Raw genomic sequence first — 25,444 nt, forward strand, 5'->3', positions numbered from 1 at the left:
GGCTGGGATTGTAAGTACACAGCACCATGCCCTACTATTGGTATCATTTTTGTTTGTTAAAACTAAGTATCTCCCAAAGGGAGAAAAAAAACCCAATAAAATAAATAAAATTATGAATCCTGTCGAAGCATGAGGGCATGTTTTGAAAGCAGACTGCTGTGTATGCATTCCACTCATTTAGACTGTCTTTCCTTAAATTATAAGGATCACAGAAGCGATCGCTCGCTGAGTGAGCTTTATTGAAGGTAGGAGGTCCTAGCAACTCATGGAGCTGCCCACACACTGTACACATCCTAATGGGGACACAGGGAGAGGAAGGATGAGGTGCTGGATGCAGTGGGGTGTGGTTCTTTTTTTTTTTATAATATCTTTTTTTTTTTAAGATTTATTCATTTATTTATATAAGTACACTGTAGCTGTCTTCAGACACACCAGAAGAGGGCATCGGATCTCTTTACAGATGGTTGTGAGCCACCATGTGGTTGCTGGGAATTGAACTCATGACCTCTGGAAGAGCAGTCAGTGCTCTTAACCACTGAGCCATCTCTCCAGCCCGTGGGGTGTGGTTCTTACCGAATGAGACGGCAGAGACCACCTTGAGAAGGTAACTTTCAGTAAATCCCTGAGGGGAAATAAGGCATCCAGTCTTGCTCTTAAAGGAGCATGACAGACAGAGGGAGGAGTCAGTGCAGAGGCCCTGAGGTGGAAGCAAGTACTATCCGGTGTGTTAAAGGAGCAGCGAGGAGACCATAGGGCTCCGGTGTCCCATAGAGCAAGGTGCACAGGGTGGGAGAAATAAGGAAACATTGGTTCTCACCCTAAGTGGGAAGAGAAGCACCTGAATGGCTCTGAGCCCTGAGGCCACTGGGACTTCTGCGCTCAGTGTCAATGCAGGAGATCAAGTCAGGAGTCAGAAGAATGCGAACAGAGAAAGCTGGCTTGAACCAGAGTGGGGGCATCAAAGCTGGGGAAAAGCAGTCAAGAATCTATTTGAAGGCGCATCCACACCCCTTACCTAGATTGGATGTGATTGTAAGGGGGAGAGAGAGGCATGTGGAAAGATTGGGTGTCAGTCTGAACAAATGGAAGAGAGCGTCACTATGGAAGCCATTCTTTCGTTCATTCGATCATTTAATTGATTAATTATTAGTGTGTGCACTCATGACGAAAGGACAATTTGTGGATGTCGGTTCTCTTCTTATACCATTCGGGGCTTGGTGATGGAATTCAGGATGCCTAGCAGGAGCTTTTACCCACTGGGCCGTCTCCCCATCCCATGGCTGTTATACTTAATGAACGGATCAACTACTGTATGGAAATATAAGACAAATCCATTACTCACCAGGCACTAGAGCTTGCTCCCTTCCACATGCTGTAGGAATAGTCAGCGTTTCTGTAGGACATGACGCTCACCAGCCCTAAGAGGAACCAGAACAAAGGAACACATCCCTTCACGTCACAGGCATGGTGGATCAGCCACGGGGTGGTGAACCCTCTGTGAGGTGAGCAGCAGGCATAAGCTCGGTGGCCAGCACTGGCCCTCTCATGGGAACCGTGCAAATTGCTTGAGTTGGGAATCAAATAGAGCCATTCTGCTCCCATCTCGTGTCTTGTTTCTCACCCAGGCATTTTACCAAGTTAAGCCAAAATGCCTCAGAAAGAGAATATGCTGTCGTTTTTTCTCTTGCTATAGTTCTTTTATAAGTAATCATATATATATATATATATAATTCTTCACGATTTAAATATTATGTTCAGTAAGATATTTGCTTAAAATTCTGTAAAATGATGTATAAAATAATTATTTATTGTACCTTCTTTTATTTTTTTCTGCAGGCTCTGTTTTCTAGCTAACGTATCAGGGTGGAAAATATTCCAATGGTTTCCTGCTTCCAGGTAGTGGAAAACGTAGAACACCGGGACTATGCTCATGAGTTCTGCCTCGGCGCTGCCCTTGGGGAGGTGGGTTAGGATGTCGATGCCTTCTTTACTCAGAACCGTGGACAAGAATTCCCCTATAAGCAGTCCTGAAAGAAAAAGAGACCCGAGTGGACACAGCCACTAGCTATCCACTCCCAACAGTGTATTCTGAAGAGGAAATGACCAATGTCTCTTCCCTTTTTTAATAGAAGCAGTTTACCTGTGTCACAGAAATCAGGGGGGAAAGCTGGATTTGATTAGGAGCATGAAGTCTTGGTGGCAGATAGGTAATGTGGTAGGCAGATGGCGAGATAATTAGGTGCCAACGTCATAAGTCTCACTGACCAGTCCTCAGGGGAAGCAGGGTTAAAGATCCTGAACAGAGAGGGCGCTGGCCACTCAATCTATAGCGACACTGTGCAACTTTGGGCAAGCCAATTTCTTATACGTCTAATATCAATATGGCACGTGATCTAAAAGGCCCTTTCTAGTTCTGATACTCTGCGATTCCAACATTTGATCTAAGATGAAATGCAGCCGGGACACTCTGTCCTGTTGGTGATGTGTTACTTCACGGCAAGGGCTCCTGGGTAACCCACCAATGACGCCCCTCCTGCAAACACCCTGGAGGGCAGAGAATCCCTGTTCTGCTTTGAATGCCTCCGACCCTCCGTCTGCTGCAACCTAATCCATACAGTGATAGAAGGCGAGCTTTCTGGAGGGTGTGGGGGAGCCATTTACCCTTTGACATTTTGTTCGTCTACCTTTAGTCATGTGAGGGTGACCCACCAAGACAGCAACGGTAAAAACAGACAACAACTGTTGCCTGGCACTGCATCACCTTGATCTTGGACGTGGAAAACTCACAAGCCTTTCCCAATTTATAAATTGCCCAGACTCTGGTGTTTCAATATAGCTGCAGAGGTGGGCTAAGCAAGTCCCACCACCCGGGGCTGAAGCTCCGAAAGTAAAGCTGGTGCCTAAAGGCCATTTGCAGGCCCCAAAGTCTTTGGTGGAGACAGGCCTGGCTGCTGAGAGCAAGGGAAGTTGGGTGTGAAGCAGCTGCACCCCGATCTAGAGAAGTCACTGGGCTAACAACCAGTACCCTATCCTCACAGGATAATTTCCAAGTGCATTAGGGGAAGGGAGTTGCAAAAGTAATCAAGTGTCTGAAGACAAAGGGAATAGAAGAGATCTGTTGGAAGCCAACCCATGTGCAGAGATGAAAAAAACGAACACGTTTGGTTTTGGTTTGAAGCGCTGAGTGGAAAAAAAAAAGAATGGGGTTTATTTATCTATTTATCTGTTTTTGAGACAGGGTTACGCAGACTGGCTTCATCTCACTATGTTGTCGTGGGTGACCTTCAATTTCTGATTGTCCTGCTTCCACCTCCCAGGGCTGGGATTGTGGGTAGGCACCACTGTATCAAGGGCTTCATGCATGCTAGGCAGCCACCCTATCAACTGAGCTTCCCTCCTGGCCCGTAAATTGGATTTATTAACTTACCTTTTACACTCAAAATCCTTTTGACGTTGGTTTTGGGGACCAAATCTAATGGTATCCTGTATGGGAATTCCTTTCGTCTGTTAACAATACCTGCAATAATAATAATAATAATGATAATGATAATAATAATAATACAAAGATTAGATTTGCCCAGTTTTTTTTAATTTAATCTTATTTTTTACTTATTCACTTTACATCCTACTCACTGCCTCCTCCAGGTCACCCCCTTCCACAATCCTTTCTTCGTTATTCCCCTTTCTTCTCCTCGTTTGAACAGATGGGGGTCCCTGGGGTATCCCCCCACCTCTGGCATGCCCACAGTTCTTTTTTTTTTCGGAGCTGAGGACCGAATCCAGGGCCTTGCGCTTGCTAGGCAAGCGCTCTACTACTGAGCTAAATCCCAAACCCCCTGCCCACAGTTCTTAACGGAAAAAACTATTTTTAGATTCTATATCTACTAATAAATAATTTTTCACAATAAAGCACATTTATAATAACATTAAAGTCTTAAAGAGAGGAAAATAGTCAAGGATTTTAACCAAACTCTGGACTTGTATCATTCCCTTAAACAAAACACTAAATTTGATGTAAGGTTACTGGTTTTTATAAGGCATGAGATAAATGACTTATATACACCAACGTTATCCACTAGGAAGAGGTAGCATGACCCAAATCACTGACATGTAACCTCCGGGCTGTCTGACCATCCGCTCTGTCAGAAAGCATGACCAAACATTCTTCCTGCCTCCCCCTCCCCTGTCTGACATAAGCAGTTTTCTATATGCACACAACTTCAGAATGCCAGTGTCAGAGAATTTTAAATTATACTATTTTATGTCATACATAGCACCATTTTAGCAGTTAACACAGAGACTCAGGACTGCTCCAAGTGCTAAGAGTAGCTGGCGGTGAATACTAGAGATGGGCCATCTGTATGAACTCCTGATTCCTAGGCTCAGGGAACATCTTGGAAGATGGGGTATAACAAACGTAAGAGCCGGAAGATGGGGAAGAGCTCTGTGAACCCCTATCATCTGGCTGTGACAGGACCACTGTGTCCACAAACCACTGGCAGCTGTGTTTATGTGCTCAAGGTCAAGCCAGTTAAAAAGGTCCTGCAGGGATGAGGAAGGGGGCCCTGAGGCCAGTTGTGTAACAGTTTCCTCTGGAATTGAAACAGTCCATCCGGCAGGAAGTTCCTTCAGCAGAAAGGGTAAACAACTCAAAAGTAGCTGCAGGAAGTTCCAGGAAGACCAGATTCACTGGGTCCCTCCCTGACAGACTAAGTGATAAAAACTTCAGACTCTCAAAGAAGCCAAGCTGCAAAGAAGAGTCTGCAATGAGACCATCTGCTTGGAAGAAGCAGAAAGCAGCTAAATGCCTGGAAGAGGCTTAGATCAATGGAGGTGACTGGAAATCATACCCTACGGGCTGTTCAGGTGCCTACGGGCTGTGCAGTGCCCTTCAGGTTGCCAGCTTTTGTGAACTGTCACTTATACTGAGGTGACCTCTGATGACGCATCTGTCGGTGAATCATATCTGCTTCTGTAAGTGACCCATAATTCTGATAAGTAATCCCTATATAACTCATTGGTTCACCAAGTTAAACTGTGATGGTATTCTGACTTTGGCCTGTTGGGGGTTCCCTATGGTGGACGAGGAAATATATGCTGAGTCACCCCAGGGTAAGTTTTGTCACACAACAGAACCTGTCCTGCACCGAGGAAGCTATTGGCAATAGACAGCAACCAAAGAAGGGAGAGTCAGTTTTCTTTAGGGAGGTAGACACTGGCCAGTTGCCTATACTCTGGGGGATGACCTCATATTGTGAATATATGGGAGATACTAATTGGACCCAGTGGGCTAAAAAGAATAAAAATAATGAAGTAAATAAAAAATTAAAAGGGGATATGAAATTGGGAAGGAGATGAGCTAAGAGAAGTTGGGATGGGGAGTGGGGATTAGCTATGATCAAGATTGTGTTCATGTATGAAAATTTTAAAGGATAAATAAAAATACTGTTAAAAATATCCTACCACCCCCCAAAACATGATACTATTTGTCACTGTACTGACAGAGAGCCAAGTTTCCACTAAGCTAACTAAGTCTTATATATAAGGTCTGTTTATATTATATATATTTGAGACAGGATTTCTCTGTGTAACAGAGCCCTGACTCTGCTGGACTCCCTTTGTAGACCAGGTTGGCCTCAAACTCACAGAGATCTTCCTGCTGCTGCCTCCTGAGTGCTGGGATTAAAGGCTGCACCACCATGCCCGACTGTTTGTATTGCTTTAACATTGTACAGGGATAGTAGAGGTGGTGACAAGATCTGAGGCTTAACTGTAGGGCTCATTAAAGTCACCGGAGTGAAAAATCCAGCTCTGGCACTTAGCATAGTCCCTGGTAAGAAGAAGTTGCTCTACAGAAGTTCTGAGATCTCACCGAGGAGCTACATGGCTTTGGCAGAGGTACAAGAACATTCCTCAAGAAGCATCTTTGTTATTTAGCCCTTGATAGACCATGAAGATACCATGTTACAATGAGTCAGTGAAGGTGTCTAGGAAGTTTGAACTAAGGATGACAGGGCATGGAGTCTAAGGAGCTTAGTAATCGCTTGTGCCACGAAACAGGGCACAGCGTTTCCATGTTGCATTTACTCCTTAGTTACAGAGAGGTAAGAATGTTTTCAAAGGATTTATTTGAGGGTAAAAATAATGCAGACAAAGAACCAAGTGATGTTGTAACAATTTAACAAGGACTGTAGTAGTCTGTCTGAAAACAGCTGGTAGCTGGGCCCATTCTAACTTTCAGAAACAGCTTGTACTTAGCCCAGGATTCGTTGGAATGTGTGAAAAGCTCATGGGTTGAGAAGATTCACAGCCTATCAGCTGGAGGAGAGACGGAGCAGTTGAGGGGACTTTCTGAGTGACTCGTCTGACTGTGGTGTCTCTCGGTGCTTTTCAGTTGTAGAATGACTTGTTCTCAGGTGTTCTTTAGACAGAGGCTTTTATACTAAACACCCTGTTACTGTCACTATGAGTTGACTATATGCAGTGCAGGGCATGAACTGTATTGCACTGTGTTCGAATTGTAATGCCCACTAAGTGTTGTCACATTTGGCCCCAGTCACACAGATCCCAGCCAGTGAGGGCAGGTAGCACTGTAAGAAATGGACGTTGTTGAACTCTACACAATGAGCTTTCTGAAAAGTGGTGTTTTGTTACATTAAAGTTACATTTTAATTCTGTGACTGGAAGATGACACACAAAAATTGAAATCATTTTTCCTACCATAAACTCCCCTGGGGTCCAGAGTCACACCAGCATAGCTTTCCCTTTTGATCCCTTCTGGCTAAAGAGAAACCAGAAAACACTCTGTTAGGGGCATAATTACTTTATAAGACGTGAATTCCCTTGGATCAAGCTTCTCCAGTTCACTTTGCCAGTTTCAAAAACAAAAAACAAACAAACAAACAACAAAAAAAAACCAACCCTCCTTCTCTGAAAAGGCAAACTTGATAGAAATACTTCAATGCATGCACGCAATAAAAAGATCCTGGCTATTTGAATATTGATCAGAATGAATACTTCAATGGGTGCTCTTATAGGTCAGGTTATTGGTCTGAATGCTCTGTATATGTTAACTTATTCCGCTTCCACGAACCTCTGTGAGGTAGGTGCTACAATAACAGGTGAGGAAGCCACATCGAGGAGATGAGTAATTTATCCCGTGTAATGCTGCTAGGAGCTCGAAGCCAGGGCTGAACTCGAAGAAGCCAGCTCCATATGCCAGTGTGAAACAGACACACACTGGAGTGAGCACGGCACGGCACGGCACAAAAGATCGGGCACAGCTTTCTTTTCTTTTCTTTTTTTTTTTTTTTCTTTTCTTTTTTTAGGAGCTGGGGACCGAACCCAGGGCCTTGCGCTTGCTAGGCAAGCACTCTACCACTGAGCTAAATCCCCAACCACAGCTTTCTTTTCAACAGGGACTCAGTATGTTGCGTATGTTGCCCAGGGTGGCCTCAAACCTGCCTGTGCCTCCTGAGTCGTTGGGGTTGCCACGTAAGTACACTGTGCCAGCTGAATACTAATTTGCTGACGTAAATGGCATAGCCCAAAACAACCCAACGAATGAAGGCTTCAGAGGACCTGAGGGGTCGTTAAGTAGCCGAACTAGCCGAGTTACAGTTTACAGGAACAATGTGCCGGGAGAACACTCAGCAAATGGCAGGGCCAATGATACTTAATGTGTTGTTGTTTTCCCCTTTGACCTGCTTATTATCTATTTATATCTACATGGTAAGGTCTTGAAATGTCTATTACTTCTTTATATTCAGTATTTAGCCTGATATCTTATACATACACTTCAAGATACATTTCCTGAATAGGGTGGCAGAGCTAACCCCAGAAGGTGTGTATCAAGTAGTAAAACTTGGGAATCTCAGAGTTTGTGCTTTATTGGTGATGTTTTTTCCTTTGTGGCTTTTGATATTTTTATTTTCTGCAGTAAGCAGGTATCAGTTTTCTATTTACTGCTTTTATGCATAATTTCAGATTAATGTAAAAGTTGCAAGAAAGCACCTCAAATGTGTGTGAGAGTTTCCGTGAAATTCGTCAACTATTACCATATTCTGTTGACACCGTCATTTCTCTCCCTTGCTCATGGCCCCAAACATAATTATTGATACAAATCGTTGATAGCATTTTCCCCCAGAAACAGATTTTTAAAAGAACCATATTTTTCTTACCACTACCCGTAATGTCTTCACTAAGATTTCTTTCCCAAATGAAGTCTCTAGTGAGAAGTTTATGGAGTGAAGGCCAATTTCCAGAGGAAGCAGGCTGAAGGTCACCAAGTGACTGGAGGAGCCCTCTATTCTCTGGCGCACACATCTGGAGGACCTAGAGGTCTGAGGGCTAGCAGCCGAGCTTCCTGGAGTGCAGATTCCCTCCACGGCAGACATTTTAACACAGAACTAAAATACGACAGGGGAAGAGCCGTGTAAGAACAGCTTGTCATTTGAGCCACATTTGATGAAAGAGCAACGTGTGTGTGTGTGTGTGTGTGTGTGTGTGTGTGTGTGTGTAATATGTATGTATGTGTGTGTAATATGTATGTATGTATGTATGTATGTATGTATGTATGTACGTACATACGTACGTTCACCCTGAATTATGCTGGTCTGGACACAAACTCTCCCCTGGTTTGTTAGCAACGTCAAAGTAACCTCTCTGGTTCTAAGGCCTCTGGTTCTGTGGTAGAAGGCTCACGTCAGATTTCCTACAGGCACATGAAAACTGATGTGGGTCATAGCGATGTCACGGGGTATCTGGAAACTCCATACTTAGCTTAGAATGGTCATGCCTTCCTCAGCGTGCTGCGGCCCACCGGGTGATGTCTCAGGTACCAACCATGGTACTGTGATGTAGTGGTTTTGTTCTCTCTCCATTCTGCACTTTGGATGGCGGGAGCCTTGGGTTTAGCTGTTCCATGTCTTAGCCTTTCCCTCAGCCTTCGACTTATAATAAATGGCAGAGTGATAGATGATTGAAAACTCTGTCTCTTGGCTCATTCAAAGGCTTACCTGATATACACCCAACTGAAGTCCCCAATTTTACTAACTTCCCACTTGTGCCCCTTTCTATAATAAAACCTGCTCTAGAAAGATGCAGGTTTAAACTAGGGCCCTCCTCATTTGAACTATGATATGAAAACAGATTGTGTGAGCTCTCTCATCTCCTGCTAAGTATTCATTGATTCCTGGCTCAACGAGTGAATGCGTTTTCATCTTTAGTTTGATGAACTGATAGAGTCAAGAGCTATGCCCAAAGAATAAAATCCGTAAGATGCAGAATCAAGCAGATAAGCACAAGACAAGGCAGGCATTCAATAGCTAATCGTGAGGGATTTCCCCCCAAATTAAAGTGCCTCCTGCCCATTGGCCATAGTTTTGGGTCAATATCAACCCTGATTTTTTTCTTCTTTTTTTTTTCCTTTTTTCTTTTTTCTTTTTTCTTTTTTCTTTTTTTTTTTCCGGTGCTGGGGACTGAACCCAGGGCCTTGCGCTTGCTGGGCAAGCGCTCTACCACTGAGCTAAATCCCCAACCCCTGATTTTTGATTTATAAAAATGATTGTGATTTATTTAGAGTGGAATTTCTGCCGAACTTACTATTATTTCTAAGGATAAATATATACCCATAGTTATTAGGCTAACGGAAAACATTTATTTTCTTTTCATAATTTTGTTGATCGGGAATGTCACATCGTGAACCCTGAGTACACTTTTTCTCAGTCCCTGCAGGTCCACCCTCCCACCTTTTGAGAACCCTTCCCCCCTCAAACAAAAGGAAAACGAGAAAGAGGAAAGGTGTAATGGGCGTTGCCTATATACTCACTGGAGCATGGTCAAACATCAGGAGACGAGCCCCTTAGATAAAGCTGAGTCCTTCCCCACCGGTACCCACTTCAGAGGCCATCTCTTGTGGAGAGCTACACTTCAGCATCCCTAGCACAATTTTAAAGAATTCTCTTCGGTGGCTTTCTGTTTAGACTGTTACTTTTTGGAGGAGAGGATGGGATGGGGTTGTCACAGGAGCTTTCTACGTCCCCTTTTCTCAACTGTTGAGTCTGCAGTCATCAATACCATGGCGAAGTAGCTTCTCTGTCCCTTACAGTCTGTGTGAGGACAGATCATAGATTCGCACATGGTTTCTGGAAGCAGCACAGACCCCACGCTGCAGTAAGACCACAGACCTGGACATGGCCCTCGGTGGCAGAATGGACCAAGGAGCAGACCAGACCAAGGACATCCATATGACCTTCAGTGGTGACTTGCGCCAGGGACATAATACATGGCTCCCAGCTACTCTAGGACCATGGGCATAGGACAGTGGACAACAAATGCCAACATGACTTTCAGGGGCAGCATGAACCCTAAGAGGTCTTTTGAGATGTCCAATAGCAAAATGAACCGTCCTTCATCTTGGACATCCTGTCATTGCTCAGGGCCAGGGTGATTGATTGAGTGCCTGTGCGGCATATTTGGGGTCTGAGCCCGAGTGTAAGCTCCAGGCTGCTCCACACCTCCCTGGCATCCTTCCTCAGCAACCCATGCTCCCCCAGTCCACCTCTGTCTTCTCTCTCATCTGTCAACACCGCTTTGTCTCTAGCTCCACCTCTCACCACTCCTCCATTTTTCCTCCTCTCCGCTGGGTATCTGTCCACCGTAGTGGCATTGGAAACGGTAAAGTCACCCCCCGCCCCCCATTCCTCCTGCAGTCATCTCAGCAGCAGCTTCCCAGAAAAATGCCCTTCTTGTTTGCCGCAGTCTGCTCTGGTGGCTTCAGTTCCATCTATAAATCCTGTCTTCTCCAAAAACGGGTTCCTTTGCTTGTTAAATCCCACTATACACACTTACATGATGTATCAGTCTTCTTTCAACTACTGCCGTTATTTTTAAATATTTAAAAGTGTTTAAAAAGTTACAGATTGGCATCTTAAAAACTTTAAGATGAAAGATTTTAGAATTATACCATTGGAATACATAGTTTCTTTAAAATGTGTATATATATATATGTTATATACACATACATATTTTTATACATGCATGCATACACACATGTACACACACACACACACATACACATACAATCACAAAATTTGGGTGATGAACCGCTGAAATACTCAGTCCTAAGAATAAAATTAGGAATTTAAAAGTGTAGTCAGATTTGTGAACCATGTCGGGTTCCTGTCTAACATCCTGTGACTGTGATAAACCTGTCAGTCTAGCACATAATTAGCTGCAGGGATGCCCTACAAAGAGAAGAAAAATGGTGAGGTTCCTCATGGTTGAAGTTTATCACTGTCCAGACCATGGGGTGGGGGAAGTTGATGAGGGTTGATGTAATTTTAGAGAGTGTGGCTAAGTGATGACTTGTGAGTGCTAGCTTGTACAGAGAAGAGAGTAAAAGAAAAAAAAAGTCAGCAGACTGGAGGATGATGGGAAGGATTGAGTCAGTCAGTGGGTTAGGGGTTTCTGTATGGGGATTAACAATGGTGAGTTAGGTGGTAGAGCGCTTGCCTAGCAAGCTCAAGGCCCTGGGTTTGGTCCTCAGCTCCGAACATTCACAGCAACATCTTTACCTACTGTGCATTGTCCTTCAGACTGGCATCACATGACCCTGTCCCTTCCTCCTATCTGTACCCCTTCATGTGCCAAAGTGTACTGCCAGGACAACACTCAGTGCATGTGCTCATTGGAGTTGAATTGCGTGTGCGTGCGTGCGTGCGTGCGTGCGTGTGTGTGTGTGTGTGTGTGTGTGTGTGTTTATTCTAATGACATTTCTCTCTTTATTCTAATATATCACAAAGAATTACTCACCATTGTCCCAGAGGTCCTATAATTGTAAACGGTTCCCTTCAATTGGATCTGCTCCCCTCGTACAACAGAATATGGTATGTTCATCTCCAGGAAGACATCTTTGAACACCTTTGCCTTGAGTGTGTCAGCAACACATATACCTTCAGCCCAGAGGGAAAAGCAATGTAGGATCATATGTGACGAGGGAATTCTCAGTCACATTTTGTTGGTACTGATATGTAACATTTGCTTTCTTAAAAAATAATATCTCGTTTGCTTGCCAAACATTTAGTTCTAGTCAGCACATGAGTGTTTATTAACTAGAATGCCAAATCTTTGAAGACATTTATTGTTGGCTCTATTTAATGAAAATTTTGATTATGGAGGCAAGATTTTGTAAACAACAAAAATATTAAGCAAAGGAAAGCAATCCAGCAGCTATTTATAAAGTATTTGTAGTCACGTCTCAGGAGTGTCAGCCCAAGGGAGAAAGCACAGAGTTGTTTCTAAGTCTCCTCCAGCTCCCACTCACTGTCAAAAGTGAAAGAAAGCATGGAGTTGACTGCAGCTTAATGGTCGGCAGCTGGTAGAGGAACAGAGCAAACTCAGTAGCTTCAAAGGTGCAAGTACACTGGAGTCTTTTGAAAAGGGAAATGAAAAACTTTGCCTCATATCCTGGGTGAGTTAAATGTACAGTAACAAGGAACTCCGTCGTGCTGAATCGAATCCTGCTGAAGTGAGCAGGTGACTTACGCTTTCTTACCATTGTCTGAGATGCCGATGCCTTGAATTTCCCAGGTCGTCAGTGAGTCAGGCAGTGCAACCTGCAGCTGGTTTCTGGGAGTTCAGACATTGACATTTGTGGTTGTTAATATCACCAACTTGACAAGATCTGGACTTCCCACAAGATGAACCTCTGGCTGTACCCATGGAGGGTTTTCTTGATTAGGTTAGCTTGGGAACTATTTTCTTGACTGGGTCAATTGAGGAGTAAAGACCCCCCCCCCCTTAAATGTGGGAAGTGCCATTCCCTAGGCTTGGGTCCTTGCAGAAAGAGAGGCTAGCTGAACAGGAACATTCATATCCTAATTGTTGATACTCCCAAGTTCCTGCAACCATAACTTCCCAACAGCAATGGTCTGAATCTTACAACTGTGATGTGAGCCACAGAACTGTCAGCCACAGCAAACCCATCCCCCTTAGTTGCTTTTTGCCAGGTATTTTATCACGGAAATAGGAAGAGAAACAAATGCAATACCCAACTACAGTGAAACATTAGAGTTCCTAGTAAGGAAAACTCATCCAAACAAATATATTTAGCATCTGCCCACCCATCTCAGGGTTGAGACATTGCACTTGTGGTGTGACCATTGGAGGTGAGAAGGATACCTTTGAATTGTTGCCCTGCCAGAGCATATAATACAAAGAAAGATACATTCCCTAATGTTATGTACCAAAATGTGGGAAGAAAAGAGTGAATTGTAACACTGCTTGTAACAAATCAGTATAACTAAAACCTGTTGGCTATGACTAAGCCTGTGTATTTATTGTGGCTATGACCTACTGATTCTTTATCAGGCATAGTATCAATAATGTACCAAGTACACAGAGTTCGTCAGCTATGGTCCCGCTGTGCACTGGTTTCCTGTCTAATGAAAGAAAGTTATAAAAATGAGTTGCTTGTCAGTGTAACCACTGTTATCAAGATGGTGTTGAAAGAGTCCATTCAACACATTTAAATCCATGTCTCTATGAGCAGGACTCTAGGACAGGTCCTGGATCTAAAATAGAGATCTGAAGTCAGGTTTTGCTTTGGAGGTATTGACTTTTTTTTTTTTAAATAATGAAGACAGGTAAGGAGATGGGCCACTGTAATACCACGTGATTCCTGCAACAGGGGTAATCAATCCAGTCATGTTCTGGTGCAGGGTAGCACTGGGATACTTTACAAGAAGTGCTGAACTAGGAGCAATGTTGGGTGGAATGGACAACAATGGAGACAAAGGATTCCCAATGGGAAAGGTGAGGAGACGCACAGGGAGAGTACCACAGCTCCTCACTAGTGTGGAGCTGGCCTAAGAATGATGAGGTGGGGTTCTGTGTTTTCCACATCGCTTCCAATACCTGCTACAGAGAGGTTTCCCATTAAAATGAGAGCTCTAACTAGGAGTTTAACAAAATAGAACTCCATTTTTGTTTTATATACAGATACCTATTAGCTGAAAATAGTTGTCCAATATGGTGTTTAGTACATAGCTGTGTGCAGCAAATGCTTATTAAAGACACGTTAAATAGAGTATTCTCTCTCTCTCTCTCTCTCTCTCTCTCTCTCTCTCTTTTAAAATTATTTGTTATATGTAAGTACACTGTAGTTGTCTTCAGACACACCAGAAGAGGGCACCAGATCTCATTACAGATGGTTGTGAGCCACTGTGTGGTTGCTGGGATTTGAACTCAGGACCTCTGGAAGAGCAGTCAGTGCTCTTAACCACTGATCCATTTCTCCAGCTTTGAGTATTGTCTTAACCAGTAATTAATGTCACCCTGTACTCAATTTTTCAGACAGAAATATACTAAGCAAAATTAAAACACAAAACAAAAATTAACCCAATAGTGGCATTATCTTAACTGTAGGGGAACTAGGAATGTCCAGATTTTTTGGCAATGATACCGAGTTTTGGTAATTTTCCACACTCTTTTCCAGAATGTCAAAGATACCTTTTGGGAACACGATGAACTTCCCATAGCCAGCTCTCTGGAAAGTAGCTTCGGATTTCTGCCTTCATCACTGGTAACAGGGCCTTTATTTCTGGGGAAATAGATTTAGTTATAGAGACCAACATTAATTCTGCTTACGGAAGACACAGGAATAGAGGAGCAGTCTTGGACAGGATCCTTCTGCCTGCTCCCTGAGCTGACCCTTTGCCACAGCTCTCTGTACCCAGATCCCGCTGGGAGAAAACTGGATTCTGAAGAGTGCTGACACACCTGAGAACACAGGTAAGACCACCTCTTCTGCTCCGAGGGCCCGACCCAGAGCCCTCAGAACACTGGAACCAAGGAGCAGTCTAGGACAGGATCCTTCCAGTTTCTGCCTACACCCAGAGCTGACCCTGTGCCACAGCTCTCTGTACTCAGATCCCACAGGGAGAGAGCTGGTCTCCCAGTAGTGTTGACACACACTTACAGGAGGCTCAAGCCACTGTCAGAGACAGCAAGACCAGCTAACACCAGAGATAAGCAGATGGTGAGAAGCAAGTGCAAGAACCTAAGCAACAGAAACCAAGGCCACTTGGCATCATCAGAACCCAGGTCTCCCACCACAGCAAGTTCTGGATACCCCAACACACCAGAAAAGCAAGATTTTGATTTAAAAATCACAACTCATGATGATGTTAGAGGACTTTAAGAAAGACATAAATAACTCCCTTAAAGAAAAACAGGACAACACAGATAAACAGGTAGAAGCCCTTAAAAAGGAAACACAAAAATCAACCAAACAGGTGAAGGAATTGAAGGAAAGTATCTAGGATTTAAAAATGGAAATAGAAACAATAAAGAAATCACAAAGGGAGACAACCTGGAGATAGAAAACCTAGGAAAGAGATCAGGAGTTATAGACGCAAGCATCATCAACAGAATACAAGAGATGGAAGAGAGAATCTCAGGGACAGAAGATACCATAGAAAACATCAACACAACCTTCAAAGCTAATGTAAAACGCAAAAAGCTCCTAGCTCAAAACATCCAGGAAACCCAGGACACAATGAGAAGATCAAACTTAAGGATAATAGGTATAGAAGAGAGCAAAGATTTCCAACTTAAAGGGCCAGTAAATATCTTCAACAAAATTATAGAAGAAAACTTCCCTAACCCAAAGAAAGAGATACCAATAAACATACAAGAAGCCTACAGAACTCCAAATAGATTGGACAAGAAAAGAAATTCCTCCCATCACATAATAGTCAAAACACCAAATGCACAAAACAAAGAAAGAATGTTAAAAGCAGTAAGGGAAAACGGTCAAGTAACATATAAAGGCAGACCTATCAGAATTACACCAGCCTTCTCCACAAAGAATATGACAGCTAGAATATTCTGGGCAGATGTCATATAGACCCTAAGAGAACAAAAATGCCAGCCCAGGCTACTATATCCAGCAAAAGTCAATTAACATAGATGGAGAAATCAATATATTCCATGGCAAAACCAAATTTACATAATATCTTTCCACAAATTCAGCCCTACAAAGGATAATAGATAGAAAACTCCAACACAAGGAGAGAAACTACACCGTACAGAAAAAAAGAATATAATCTCCTTGCAATGAAAACAAAAGAGAGACACACAAACATAATTCCACCTCTAACAACAAAAATAACAGGAAGCAACAATTATTGGTCCCTAATATCTCTCAACATCAATGGACTCAATTCCCCAATAAAAAGACATAGACTACCCCAAACCCCGTGGGAGAGAGACCTCACTGCCTGATCAGGTGGGCACTCCTGAGGCTGCAGAGCGGAGGAGACCACCAACACTGCCCACCCCTGCCCACATCCCTGGCCCAAGAGACAACTGTATAAGGCCTCTGGGTTCCCGTAGGGGAGGGCCCGGGAGCGGCAGGACCCCTGCGCCTGAGACACTGCCGGAACCTGAAGGAAACAGACCGGATAAACAGTTCTCTGCACCCAAATCCCGAGGGAGGGAGAGCTGAACCTTCAGAGAGGCGGACACGCCTGGGAAACCAGAAGAGACTGCACTCTGTGCACATCCAGGCGCCAGAGGAAAACACCAAACGCCATCTGGAACCCTGGTGCACGGAGGCTCCCGGAAAGAGCGGCGCAGATCTTCCCGGTTGCTGCCACAGCGGAGAGGACTTAGGCAGTACCCCACGAGCAAACTTGAGCCTTGGATCTGCAGGTAGGACCAACTTTTCCCTTGCAAGAAACCTGCCTGGTGAACTCAGGACACACAGAGGCAAAATTCCTCTAAGGCCGGGCACTTCCTGTGTTTATCGGAAGTCCCACACTGGCGGATCCCGGACCGCAGCAGCTCTCTGCTCCCAAACCCCGTGGGAGAGAGACCCCACCGCCTGATCAGGTGGGCACTCCTGAGGCTGCAGAGCGGAGGAGACCACCAACACTGCCCACCCCTGCCCACATCCCTGGCCCAAGAGGCAACTGTATAAGGCCTCTGGGTTCCCGTAGGGGAGGGCCCGGGAGCGGCAGGACCCCTGCGCCTGAGACACCGCCGGAACCTGAAGGAAACAGACCGGATAAACAGTTCTCTGCACCCAAATCCCGTGGGAGGGAGAGCTGAACCTTCAGAGAGGCGGACACGCCTGGGAAACCAGAAGAGACTGCACTCTGTGCACATCCAGGCGCCAGAGGAAAACACCAAACGTCATCTGAAACCCTGGTGCACGGAGGCTCCCGGAAGGAGCGGCACAGATTTTCCCGGTTGCTGCCACAGCAGAGAGGACTTAGGCAGTACCCCACGAGCAAACTTGAGCCTTGGAACCACAGGTAGGACCAATTTTTCCCCTGCAAGAAACCTGCCTGGTGAACTCAAGACACAGGCCCACAGGAACAGCTGAAGACCTGTAGAGAGGAAAAACTACACGCCCGAAAGCAGAACACTCTGTCCCCATAACTGGCTGAAAGAAAACAGGAAAACAGGTCTACAGCACTCCTGACACACAGGTTATAGGACAGTCTAGCCACAGTCAGAAATAGCAGAACAAAGTAACACTAGAGATAATCTGATGGCGAGAGGCAAGCACAGGAACCCAAGCAACAGAAACCAAGACTACATGGCATCATCGGAGCCCAATTCTCCCACCAAAGCAAACACGGAATATCCAAACACACCAGAAAAGCAAGACCTAGTTTCAAAATCATATTTGATCATGATGCTGGAGGACTTCAAGAAAGACATAAAGAACTCCCTTAGAGAACAAGTAGAAGCCTACAGAGAGGAATCGCAAAAATCCCTGAAAGAATTCCAGGAAAACACAATCAAACAGTTGAAGGAATTAAAAATGGAAATAGAAGCAATCAAGAAAGAACACATGGAAACAACCCTGGACATAGAAAATCAAAAGAAAAGACAAGGAGCTGTAGATACAAGCTTCACCAACAGAATTCAAGAGATGGAAGAGAGAATCTCGGGAGCAGAAGATTCCATAGAAATCATTGACTCAACTGTCAAAGATAATGTAAAGCGGAAAAAGCTACTGGTCCAAAACATACAGGAAATCCAGGACTCAATGAGAAGATCAAACCTAAGGATAATAGGTATAGAAGAGAGTGAAGACTCCCAGCTCAAAGGACCAGTAAATATCTTCAACAAAATCATAGAAGAAAACTTCCCTAACCTAAAAAAAGAGATACCCATAGGCATACAAGAAGCCTACAGAACTCCAAATAGATTGGACCAGAAAAGAAACACCTCCCGTCACATAATTGTCAAAACACCAAACGCACAAAATAAAGAAAGAATATTAAAAGCAGTAAGGGAAAAAGGTCAAATAACATATAAAGGGAGACCTATCAGAATCACACCAGACTTTTCACCAGAAACTATGAAGGCCAGAAGATCCTGGACAGATGTCATACAGACCCTAAGAGAACACAAATGCCAGCCCAGGTTACTGTATCCTGCAAAACTCTCAATTAACATAGATGGAGAAACCAAGATATTCCATGACAAAACCAAATTTACACAATATCTTTCTACAAATCCAGCACTACAAAGGATAATAAAGGGTAAAGCCCAACATAAGGAGGCAAGCTATACCCTAGAAGCAAGAAACTAATCATCTTGGCAACAAAACAAAGAGAATGAAAGCACACAATCATAACCTCACATCCAAATATGAATATAACGGGAAGCAATAATCACTATTCCTTAATATCTCTCAATATCAATGGCCTCAACTCCCCAATAAAAAGACATAGATTAACAAACTGGATACGCAACGAGGACCCTGCATTCTGCTGCCTACAGGAAACACACCTCAGAGACAAAGACAGACATTACCTCAGAGTGAAAGGCTGGAAAACAATTTTCCAAGCAAATGGTCAGAAGAAGAAAGCTGGAGTAGCCATTCTAATATCAAATAAAATCAATTTTCAACTAAAAGTCATCAAAAAAGATAAGGAAGGACACTTCATATTCATCAAAGGAAAAATCCACCAAGATGAAGTCTCAATCCTAAATATCTATGCCCCAAATACAAGGGCACCTACATATGTAAAAGAAACCTTACTAAAGCTCAAAACACACATTGCACCTCACACAATAATAGTGGGAGATTTCAACACCCCACTCTCATCAATGGACAGATCATGGAAACAGAAATTAAACAGAGATGTAGACAGACTAAGAGAAGTCATGAGCCAAATGCACTTAACGGATATTTATAGAACATTCTATCCTAAAGCAAAAAGATATACCTTCTTCTCAGCTCCTCATGGTACTTTCTCCAAAATTGACCATATAATTGGTCAAAAAACGGGCCTCAACAGGTACAGAAAGATAGAAATAATCCCATGCGTGCTATCGGACCACCACGGCCTAAAACTGGTCTTCAATAACAATAAGGGAAGAATGCCCACATATACGTGGAAATTGAACAATGCTCTACTCAATGATAACCTGGTCAAGGAAGAAATAAAGAAAGAAATTAAAAACTTTTTAGAATTTAATGAAAATGAAGGTACAACATACCCAAACTTATGGGACACAATGAAAGCTGTGCTAAGAGGAAAACTCATAGCGCTGAGTGCCTGCAGAAAGAAACAGGAAAGAGCATATGTCAGCAGCTTGACAGCACACCTAAAAGCTCTAGAACAAAAAGAAGCAAATACACCCAGGAGGAGTAGAAGGCAGGAAATAATCAAACTCAGAGCTGAAATCAGCCAAGTAGAAACAAAAAGGACCATAGAAAGAATCAACAGAACCAAAAGTTGGTTCTTTGAGAAAATCAACAAGATAGATAAACCCTTAGCCAGACTAACGAGAGGACACAGAGAGTGCGTCCAAATTAACAAATTCAGAAATGAAAAGGGAGACATAACTACAGATTCAGAGGAAATTCAAAAAATCATCAGATCTTACTATAAAAACCTATATTCAACAAAACTTGAAAATCTTCAGGAAATGGACAATTTCCTAGACAGATACCAGGTATCGAAGTTAAATCAGGAACAGATAAACCAGTTAAACAACCCCATAACTCCTAAGGAAATAGAAGCAGTCATTAAAGGTCTCCCAACCAAAAAGAGCCCAGGTCCAGATGGGTTTAGTGCAGAATTCTATCAAACCTTCATAGAAGACCTTATACCAATATTATCCAAACTATTCCACAAAATTGAAACAGATGGAGCCCTACCGAATTCCTTCTATGAAGCCACAATTACTCTTATACCTAAACCACACAAAGACCCAACAAAAAAAGAGAACTTCAGACCAATTTCCCTTATGAATATCGACGCAAAAATACTTAATAAAATTCTGGCAAACCGAATTCAAGAGCACATCAAAACAATCATCCACCATGATCAAGTAGGCTTCATCCCAGGCATGCAGGGATGGTTTAATATAAGGAAAACCATCAACGTGATCCATCATATAAACAAACTGAAAGAACAGATCCACATGATCATTTCATTAGATGCTGAGAAAGCATTTGACAAAATTCAACACCCCTTCATGATAAAAGTCCTGGAAAGAATAGGTATTCAAGGCCCATACCTAAACATAGTAAAAGCCATATACAGCAAACCAGTTGCTAACATTAAATTAAATGGAGAGAAACTTGAAGCAATCCCACTTAAATCAGGGACTAGACAAGGCTGCCCACTCTCTCCCTACTTATTCAATATAGTTCTTGAAGTTCTAGCCAGAGCAATCAGACAACAAAAGGAGATCAAGGGGATACAGATCGGAAAAGAAGAGGTCAAAATATCACTATTTGCAGACGACATGATAGTATATTTAAGTGATCCCAAAAGTTCCACCAGAGAACTACTAAAGCTGATAAACAACTTCAGCAAAGTGGCTGGGTATAAAATTAACTCAAATAAATCAGTTGCCTTCCTCTATACAAAAGAGAAACAAGCCGAGAAAGAAATTAGGGAAACGACACCCTTCATAATAGACCCAAATAATATAAAGTACCTCGGTGTGACTTTAACCAAGCAAGTAAAAGATCTGTACAATAAGAACTTCAAGACACTGAGGAAAGAAATTGAAGAAGACCTCAGAAGATGGAAAGATTTCCCATGCTCATGGATTGGCAGGATTAATATAGTAAAAATGGCCATTTTACCAAAAGCAATCTACAGATTCAATGCAATCCCCATCAAAATACCAATCCAATTCTTCAAAGAGTTAGACAGAACAATTTGCAAATTCATCTGGAATAACAAAAACCCAGGATAGCTAAAGCTATCCTCAACAATAAGAGGACTTCAGGGGGAATCACTATCCCTGAACTCAAGCAGTATTACAGAGCAATAGTGATAAAAACTGCATGGTATTGGTACAGAGACAGACAGATAGACCAATGGAATAGAATTGAAGACCCAGAAATGAACCCACACACCTATGGTCACTTGATTTTTGACAAAGGAGCCAAAACCACTAAATGGAAAAAAGATAGCATTTTCATTAAATGGTGCTGGTTCAACTGGAGGGCAACATGTAGAAGAATGCAGATCGATCCATGCTTATCACCCTGTACAAAGCTTAAGTCCAAGTGGATCAAGGACCTCCACATCAAACCAGACACACTCAAACTAATAGAAGAAAAACTAGGGAAGCATCTGGAACACATGGGCACTGGAAAAAATTTCCTGAACAAAACACCAATGGCTTATGCTCTAAGATCAAGAATCGACAAACGGGATCTCATAAAACTGCAAAGCTTCTGTAAGGCAAAGGACACTGTGGTTAGGACAAAACGGCAACCAACAGATTGGGAAAAGATCTTTACCAATCCTATAACAGATAGAGGCCTTATATCCAAAATATACAAAGAACTCAAGAAGTTAGACCGCAGGGAAACAAATAACCCTATTAAAAAATGCGGTTCAGAGCTAAACAAAGAATTCACAGCTGAGGAATGCCGAATGGCTGAGAAACACCTAAAGAAATGTTCAACATCTTTAGTCATAAGGGAAATGCAAATCAAAACAACCCTGAGATTTCACCTCACACCAGTGAGAATGGCTAAGATCAAAAACTCAGGTGACAGCAGATGCTGGCGAGGATGTGGAGAAAGAGGAACACTCCTCCATTGTTGGTGGGATTGCAGACTGGTAAAACCATTCTGGAAATCAGTCTGGAGGTTCCTCAGAAAATTGGACATTGAACTGCCTGAGGATCCAGCCATACCTCTCTTGGGCATATACCCAAAAGATGCCTCAACATATAAAAGAGACAGGTGCTCCACTATGTTCATTGCAGCCTTATTTATAATAGCCAGAAACTGGAAAGAACCCAGATGCCCTTCAACAGAGGAATGGATACAGAAAATGTGGTACATCTACACAATGGAATATTACTCAGCTATCAAAAACAACGAGTTCATGAAATTCGTAGGCAAATGGTTGGAACTGGAAAATATCATCCTGAGTGAGCTAACCCACTCACAGAAAGACATACATGGTATGCACTCATTGATAAGTGGCTATTAGCCCAAATGCTTGAATTACCCTAGATCCCTAGAACAAAGGAAACTCAAGACGGATGATCAAAATGTGAATGCTTCACTCCTTCTTTAAATGAGGAAAAAGAATACCCTTGGCAGGGAAGGGAGAGGCAAAGATTAAAACAGAGACTGAAGGAACACCCATTCAGAGCCTGCCCCACAGGTGGCCCATACATATACAGCCACCCAATTAGACAAGATGGATGAAGCAAAGAAGTGCAGACCGACAGGAGCCGGATGTAGATCGCTCCTGAGAGACACAGCCAGAATACAGCAAATACAGAGGCGAATGCCAGCAGCAAACCACTGAACTGAGAATAGGTCCCCCGTTGAAGGAATCAGAGAAAGAACTGGAAGAGCTTGAAGGTGCTCGAGACCCCAAAAGTACAACAATGTCAAGCAACCAGAGCTTCCAGGGACTAAGCCACTACCTAAAGACTATACATGGACTGACCCTGGACTCTGTCCCCATAGGTAGCAATGAATATCCTAGTAAGAGCACCAGTGGAAGGGGAAGCCCTGGGTCCTGCTAAGAGTGAACCCCCAGTGAACTAGACTATGCGGGGAGGGTGGCAATGGGGGGAGGTTTGGGAGGGGAACACCCATAAGGAAGGGGAGGGGGGAGGGTGATGTTTGTCCGGAAACCGGGAAAGGGAATAACACTTGAAATGTATATAAGAAATACTCAAGTTAATAAAAAAAAAAAAGAATTATTGACCAGGCTGGAAAGATGGCTTAGTGGTTAAGAGCACTGACTGCTCTTTCAGAGGTCCTGAGTTTAATTCCCAGCAACCACATGGTGGTTCACAACTATGTGTAATGGGGAATTGATGCAAAGGCCTCTTCTGATGTGTTTGAAGACAGTGACTATGTACTCACATAAAATAAATAAATAAATCCTAAAATAAAAAAAAAAGACATAGACTAACAGATTGGATACATACAGAGGATCCAGCATTTTGCTGCATACAGGAAATACACCTCAGTGACAAAGACAGACACTACCTCAGAGTAAAAGGCTGGAAAACAATTTTCCAAGCAAATGATCCCACGAAACAAGCTGGAGTAGGTATTCTAACATCAAATAAAATCAACTTTCAACCAAAAGTCATCAAAAAAGATAAGGAAGGACACTTCACATTCATCAAAGGAAAAGTCCACCGAGATGAACTCTCTCAATTCTTAATATCTATGCTCCAAATGCAAGGGCACCTACATTCATAAAAGAAACCATAGTAAAGCTCAAAGCACACATTGCACCTCACACAATAATAGTGAGAGACTTCAACAACCCACTCTCAGCAATGGACAGATCATGGAAACAGAAACTAAACAGAGATACAAAGAAACTAATGGACATTATGAACCAAATGACTTAGCAGGTATCTGTAGAACATTTCATCCTAAGACAAAAGGATATGCCTTCTTCTCAGCACCTCATGGTACCTTCTCCAAAAATGACCATATAATTGGCCACAAAACAGGTCTCAACAGATACAAGAAGATTGAAATAATCCCATGCATCCTATCAGATCACCATAGACTAAGGTTGGTCTTCAATAACAACAAAAACGACAGAAAGCTCACATACACATGGAAGCTGAGCAATGCTCTACTTAACGATAACTTGGTCAATGAAGAAATAAAGAAAGAAATTAAAGACTTTAGAATTTGATGAAAATGAAGGCACAGCATACCCAAACGTATGGGACACAAAGAAAGCAGTGCTAAGAGGAAAGTTCATAGCTCTGAGTGCCTCGAAAAAGAAACTGGTGAGTGCATACACTAGAAGCTTGACAGCACACCTAAAACCTCTAGAACAAAAAGAAACAAATATACACAAGAGGAGTAGAGGGCAGGAAATAATCAAACTCAGGGCTGAAATCAACCAAGTAGAAACAAAAATAACTATACAAAACAAGGAGCTAGTTCTTTGAGAAAATCAACAAGATAGATAAACCCTTAGCCAGACTAACCAGAGGATACACAGAGAGAGTATCTAAATTAACAAAATCAGAAATGAAAGGGAGACATAACAACAGAAACTGAGGAAATTTAAAAAAAAAAAGTCACCAGATCCTACTACAAAAGCCTATGCTCAACAAAACTGGAAAATCTGGATGAAATGGACAAATACCTAATACCAATATTGTCTAAACTATTCCACAAAATAGAAACAAAAGGAGCACTATCCAATTCCTTCTATGAAGCTACAATTACTCTTATACCTAAACCACACAAAGACCCAATAAAGAAAGAAATCTTCAGACCAATTTCCCTTATGAACATCGATGCAAAATTACTCAATAAAATTCTCACAAACTGAATCCAAGAACACATCAAAACAATCATCCCTCAAGATCAAGTAGGCTTCATCCCAGGGATGCACGGACGGTTTAATATAAAGAAATCCATCAATGTAATCCACTATATAAACAAACTCAAAGAAAAAAAGCCTACACGATCATCTCATTAGATGCTGAGAAAGCATTTCACAAAATTCAACACCCCTTCATGATAAAAGTCTTGGAAAGATCAGGAATTCAAGACCCATACCCAAACATAGGAAAATCAATATACAGCAAACCAGTAGTCAACATTAAACCAAATGGACAGATACTTGAAACAATTGCACTAAAATCAGGGACTAGACCAGGCTGCCCGCTCTTTCCCTACTTTTCAATATAGTACTCAAAGTCATAGCCAGAGCAGTCAAACAACAAAAGGAGGTCAAAGGGATACAGTTTGGAAAGGAAGAAGCCAAAATATCACGATTTGCAGATGATATGATTGTATACTTAAGTAACCCCAAAACTTCCACTAGAGAACTACTAAACCTGATATAGAACTTTAGCAAAGTGGCTGGGTATAAAATTAACTCAAACAAATCAGCCACCTTCCTCTACTCAAAGGATAAACAGGCTGAGAAAG

At 42.7% G+C, this 25,444-nt stretch overlaps 1 protein-coding gene across 1 annotated transcript in view; it reads right to left on the reverse strand.

The window, feature by feature from the left end:
• The window catches only part of C5 (complement C5), a 98,449-nt gene that overhangs the window by 32,465 nt on the left and 40,540 nt on the right, over window positions 1–25,444 (reverse strand). Inside the window, 8 exon segments of the mRNA NM_053020.1 lie at window positions 1,343–1,418; window positions 1,815–2,027; window positions 3,428–3,517; window positions 6,721–6,781; window positions 8,181–8,408; window positions 11,815–11,954; window positions 12,557–12,630; window positions 14,512–14,602. Of these exon segments, the coding sequence (NP_444179.1) occupies window positions 1,343–1,418; window positions 1,815–2,027; window positions 3,428–3,517; window positions 6,721–6,781; window positions 8,181–8,408; window positions 11,815–11,954; window positions 12,557–12,630; window positions 14,512–14,602 (973 nt within the window).

Source organism: Rattus norvegicus, chromosome 3 (assembly GCF_021556685.1).
Source record: "Rattus norvegicus strain SHRSP/BbbUtx chromosome 3, alternate assembly SHRSP_T2T, whole genome shotgun sequence".
In the NCBI taxonomy this organism is placed as follows: Eukaryota; Metazoa; Chordata; class Mammalia; order Rodentia; family Muridae; genus Rattus; species Rattus norvegicus.